Here is a 5,560-nt window from a genome sequence, read left to right as displayed (position 1 = left end):
CTGAAGGCATTGGGAGCAAAAAAAAAAAGAAAGAAATTTCTACACATTGTTGGTCAGTTTTATTCCTAGGTTCCTTGTAGGTGCTTTTGCAATTATAAAACGTTATATCTTCTATAGTACAGGCTGACCTTGAGCTCACTGTGTAGCCCAGGCTGGCCTCAGGCTCCTGAGGGCTGGCACTGCAGGCAGCCCCTGGGGCTGGCTATTAGCATAGATTTCATGCTGATCTTGTATTTGGTGTCTCTGAAAAACTCTCCCAATTAGAAATTGTGCATTTAGCTTGAACAAACACATCACCTGTGAATACTGATAAATTTTGGTTTATCTTTTCAATTTTTGTATCTTCTGTTTTCCCTTTTTATCCTATTAACCAGTCTAGGCAGGTATCTAGTGCCAGGCTGACTAGGAGTATACAGGAGCACCTTTGTCTTGTTGCTGACTTAAGGACAACCTTTTAAAAATTTCACCGTTAGGGGCCGGGGAGATGGCTCAGTAGAATAAGCGCTTCCCTGGCAAGCACAAGGGTCTGAGTTCAGTGCCTGGTTCCTCAAAAAAAATCACCGTCAATATTGATACTAACTCTTGTTTTATGGCAGTTTTTTTTTTTTTTTCTTTTTTGGCACTGGCAATTGAACTCAGGATCTTGATCTTGCCAAGCAGGTACAGTGCCAATGAGCTAAATCCCCAGCTCTGGAAGATAATTTCATAGTCTTTTACAACTTCTCTTTATTTTGACAAAAGTCTACCCTCCCCCTGTATAACAAGAACTTGCTTATTTTGAGAAAAAAAAAAAAAAAAAAAAAAAGAGTCACAGACGCTAAGGTGTTCATGAAAATAACCCATAAGATTAACTTTAGAAGACAAATATTAAGGCTATGACATGCCTTATTTTTCTAGAGGATGCATTTGACATGCTAAGAATTACCCATTATCCCCTGTGTTGAACAGCCCTGTGCACAGCTCTTACATGGAGTAACACACATTCCTCTAACTCACAGCTGCTTTCAGATGCTACACCTGAGTGGCATTGCCTTTCTAGCCAGGGAAGCAACTGTTGAAATCACGTATACATGGAAGGAACTCTGCTCCCTGCAAAACAAGAGATTATGTTGAGCACAGCTTTGGGTCTGCTCCTCTTTTGACTTATCTCTCCTTGTTTGTTATGTTCCTTGTCCTTTTCTTTTTAATAGATAATGCAATTTTTGTTTTATCTCAGTCAGTTCCTACCTCTTGCCCTGAGGGTCACCTCCTTTCTTTTTTCTTTTTTTATTGTGGCCATATTTTATTTATTGAAATTTTTTATTCATTTTAATGAGAAAAATAGTACTGAAACAGTTTCAAAGCAGGTTAGTAGGACAGTTACAATAATTGATACATTGCATATTGTTGTCTTTGTAGTAGTTATTCAGAGGACAAGATGTAGACATGATATCTTGTCTAAACACTATTAGCACAAACCTTTCTTCTCATTGAACTAATAGAAGGTAGCTGTATATCTATCCTAACTATTTTGTGTGTGTGTGTGTATATGTATATATATATATATATATATATATATATATATATATATATATATATTTCTTCAATATAGTTCTGGAATCATTAGCTAGAGCCATTAGATAAGAGAGAGAAATAAAAGGAATAAGAATGGGTAAAGAATAAATTAAACCATCATTTGCAGATGACATAACACTTTACTTGAAGGGTCACCTCCTTTCAACTTGCCAGTCTTGCAAGGTTTCCACTGTAGACATTCCAAAGCCTCTTAGAATTAGAGCCACCTTAACCCCTTTGTGAGGTGTGTTCTGTGGACGTTGGGGTGTGCAGGGCTCTGCAGGCTGCAGAGCAGCAGTAGGAACATTCTGGGAACCTGTGCCTTCGGCTGTAACAATCCATGTAAAGGTCATGGTCCAAGTCAAAAGAGAAGCTGAGTTGTGGGATGGAGACAGGAATTCTGGTACTGACCTCTAGGTCTCTGCTGCAGGTCCTTTCACTCCTGCTTCCCTCAGCTCGCCTTTGGCTCTGCTGGAAGATTAACATCTGTAATGCAGCCGGAAATCATTCTCCCTCCTGTCCTGAAGGGCTACAGCAGCAGCCCTAGCACTGTGCTCATTAACTCACTGCATGGAGACAAGCCTCGCGTAATGGCAGCCCCGCTCTGCCTCCGCGTCTGATGTCCTGCCCTCGGGGGTGCTGAGCTCCCCAGTGAGCACAGCAGGTCGTGGAGCAAGAATCTGTCTTGGTGGCATTGCTCATCGTTGCGTTTGATAAGATTTTGCATACAGCGGAAAAGCAGGAGGAGGGAAAGAGAAGGGATTTGAATCCCAGGCTTCTCATAAAAAAGCCACCTGTAGTTCAAGGCCAGCAGTGCAATCATGGGGCTCCGTTGCTGTCTCTTCACAAAATGACCCCTTTTTATACTTAATCATAAAGAGCTTTTTGAGTTTTATTTGGCACTTTTTCTTCATTATTTGAATGATCATGTATTTCATCTCAAGTTCACTAATGCAATATAATATTTAGACACATTTAGAAAATAAAAGTATTCATAAGACTGCTAATATGCGTTTCTCAAAATCTATTGCTTTCAGTCCCAGGGTTTTCCATGAGTGACCCCCAAATTGAGATTTCCGTGTGCTAGCATGTGAAATGTAAGGGGCAAATCAAGGGTATTAGTCTTTAGCTTAATATAGTTTCTTCACTAATGTCAAAACAAGATTATATTTCAAGACGAAATTCGAGTTAGCTGTTCCCTAGTCCTCATGCCTGCAGCTCTGCTCCTAGCTGAAGGGAGCTTGACTCCCCTCTCTCCTGCTATTGTTTCCGGTGTGCCCGTCAATGTCCCAAAGGCTTTTCAGCATGGGTGGGAGAGCAGTCCTTTCTTTTGATTCTCTGAAAGACTGCCATCATTTGGGATACAACATTAAAGTTAAGCAGCATTGTCTATAAACCCCCTAGAACTTGGTATTTTCTTTGTGGGAAGACTTCTATCTTTCAGTGAAATTGATACAAAACATTTCGTTTTAATGTTTTGATAAATTAGACTTTTCTAGGACTCCACATGCTTGATCAATGTCTTGCTGGTCGTGTTGAGGCTGTAGCAATCAGGTCTCTGTGAACGCTCTGCTGATGTGTGTAGATGCTGTGATGTAGGTGCGCTTTGGGCTCTTCACTGTGTTTTCATAATTCGCAGGTAACAGCTGTTCATACTATGGTTAGCCAGGCAGTTGGTCAACTTTCATTCAAGCGTGGGTCAGCTGTCTTCACTCAACTAGTTTTTCTCAAAATATTTTTCAATAAAAATACATTTCTTGGCAGTCCCCCACCACCCCGCATATGCAATGTACAGGGAACAGTTGGCAGTGTGAGAATTTAGCACCACCAAAAATTCCACCACTATTTGAATTTGGGTTGGGTTGTGCGTTAGCCCAAGAAGGGCCTCCAGAGCTCTCCTGGTATCTGTAGCAGGGCTTCTGAGAGCCGCTGGATTCCCAGGATGCTCCAATGTAATGGGAGGATCTAAATGTGCTGTTAGGAGGTGGGACTTGGTAGGAAGAGGCGGGTCACTGAAGGTGTGACTCGGAAGTATATATCTCCCTTCCGGTCTGGTCCCTGCAGTCTCTGGCATGATGTAAGCTTCGCCTCTTTGCCTCTCATTCCAACAAAATGCTTCTGGAGCTAGCAGACCATGGCTAAGAACAGGTGCCCAAATAAATGTCTCCTCCTCTAAGTTGTAGCCATCAGGTTCTGTGTTCTAGTGACAAGATACGTTGTATGACATAGTTCTGCAGCTACAAAAAGACATATTTAAAGACACAAACAATAGCAGTACAAAACTGTAATTCATATTTCTTTTTATTCCTTAACAGTTTTTCTTCTAAAATCTAAATGTATAGAAATAATATTTTTGGTAAGTATCAACCTTCTGGCTGATGTTCCCACATAAACAGGTAATTAAAAATTATAGTGCCTTCTAGGTCCCATGAGAGCGCAGGTTGTACTTCCAGGCTAAGTGACTCTCTAGTGTGCCTTCACTCAGGGCTGTCCCTTAGTTAACCTCATCCAAGGCCAAGTGCGACTGCACGTGGTGATGTTCACCACAAGAGACAGGCAGAAGCGTGCGACGCCAGCCTGTCTTTCAAGTTTTCATGAGTATCAGACTGCCACTTCAAACATGAAAAAATTCATTGGTGTTTTGACAACATGTTGCAGGAAGAATCTGCTCGTTTCGCTTCTGAGGTGGAAGCACACATTACCTGGTTCCAGCGAGAGTTTGTGAAAGCAGAAAAGAACTGGAGAGAAATTGACCGAAGGATGAGCCAGACTTTGGAAATAAGAAGAAAGATGATTGGCGGCAGAACACCTCCCAAGCACATTCTTCAAATGTTTCCTTTCTTGAAGTGCCCCTACCAGGTAGCTCTCCATACTTGTCAGCTCTGATCACAGTGGCATATCGGTTGTCCTCTCCTTCCTCTTGGACAGCAATAGGACAATGCTGTAAGACGCTGTGTATGAATCTCTGTAGGGTGAGCAAGGGTACATTCAGATTCCTGTAGAGTTTGTTTGCTGTCCTTGGGCATAGTGTGGGGGCTGGGAGACCACTACATCAGGGTAGTTTGACAGTGTGGATTATTTTTCCTTAGCATACTTTTATTTATGTATTTATTTATTTTTTAAATTCATGTAGTACAGGATCTCCAGTGTCCACAGGGTCTCACCACACAGATCAGACTTGAAGTGATCCTCCTGTTTTCAGCCTCCCAAGCGCTGGGATTCTTGGCATGCTTTTACACAAGTCAGTTTTTTAAAGAAATGCTTAGTGTGCAGTGTTAGTCAAAATCTACTTGTGTGATTCCCCCCATTTTATAGATTGATCTTTAAAATCCTTAGTGGATAAATCAAATATGTCTCCACCAAGTTTACTTAAAGTGGTCACTCAGAGATCTCATCACCACGTTCCTGTGATTTTAGTATTGGTGTATATCGAGAGGGTCACTTTTCTTTACCTGTGAATACATTTCTTGGAAAAATTCTGTGACTTCTGTCAACCACACTGAAGGTGAAACTTCTCTGAATCCCTACCACCGAAAAGAATCCTCCTTAAGAAAAGAAGTTGCCTGTATTATTTTAATATAAGTAGCAAAACCAGTGCTCACTATGTAACAGTCCCAGGCTCTGGGCTTTCCTTGGGCTGATTTACTTAATCCTCCTGGCAACTCTACTTTGGTTTTCCTTTTTTTTATTTAAATCTTTGGGTTGCTATGAATGATGACAGCCAGTGTCCTCTGGCTATTAGATATAAAAATTAATGCCAGACTGACACACCTGCCAAAGGTAGTAGGGAAGTTGGAAAACCTGTCACTGTGACAGTCAGCTTTTTAGACATAGGACTTTGTGGAGGTGAGGGAAGTGGCGGGTGCTGGGGAGGCGCGTGGCTCCAGCCGTTGCAGCTCAGGGGCCTTGCTGGAGGAGAGCCGTGGAGGTTAGGGACCCAGGCAGACTAGGAGGCTAAGCAGCCTACTGAAACTTGAGAGGCTGAGGTCACCATGGCAGGGAGCCC

The 5,560-nt window shown here is 42.1% G+C and overlaps 1 protein-coding gene across 1 annotated transcript in view; it reads left to right on the top strand.

Moving 5' to 3' along the window:
• The window catches only part of Samd3 (sterile alpha motif domain containing 3), a 59,316-nt gene that overhangs the window by 46,506 nt on the left and 7,250 nt on the right, over positions 1-5,560 (top strand). Inside the window, exon 7 of the mRNA XM_004630256.3 lies at positions 4,213-4,413. Within this exon, the coding sequence (XP_004630313.1) occupies positions 4,213-4,413 (201 nt within the window). The remainder of the gene's footprint in view (positions 1-4,212; positions 4,414-5,560) is intronic.

The sequence above is a fragment of the Octodon degus genome, unplaced genomic scaffold, assembly GCF_000260255.1.
Source record: "Octodon degus isolate 3935 unplaced genomic scaffold, OctDeg1.0 scaffold00034, whole genome shotgun sequence".
Lineage (NCBI taxonomy): Eukaryota > Metazoa > Chordata > Mammalia > Rodentia > Octodontidae > Octodon > Octodon degus.
The sequence above is the reverse complement of the archived record's forward strand: the minus strand, read 5'-3'. Positions and strand labels throughout refer to the sequence as shown.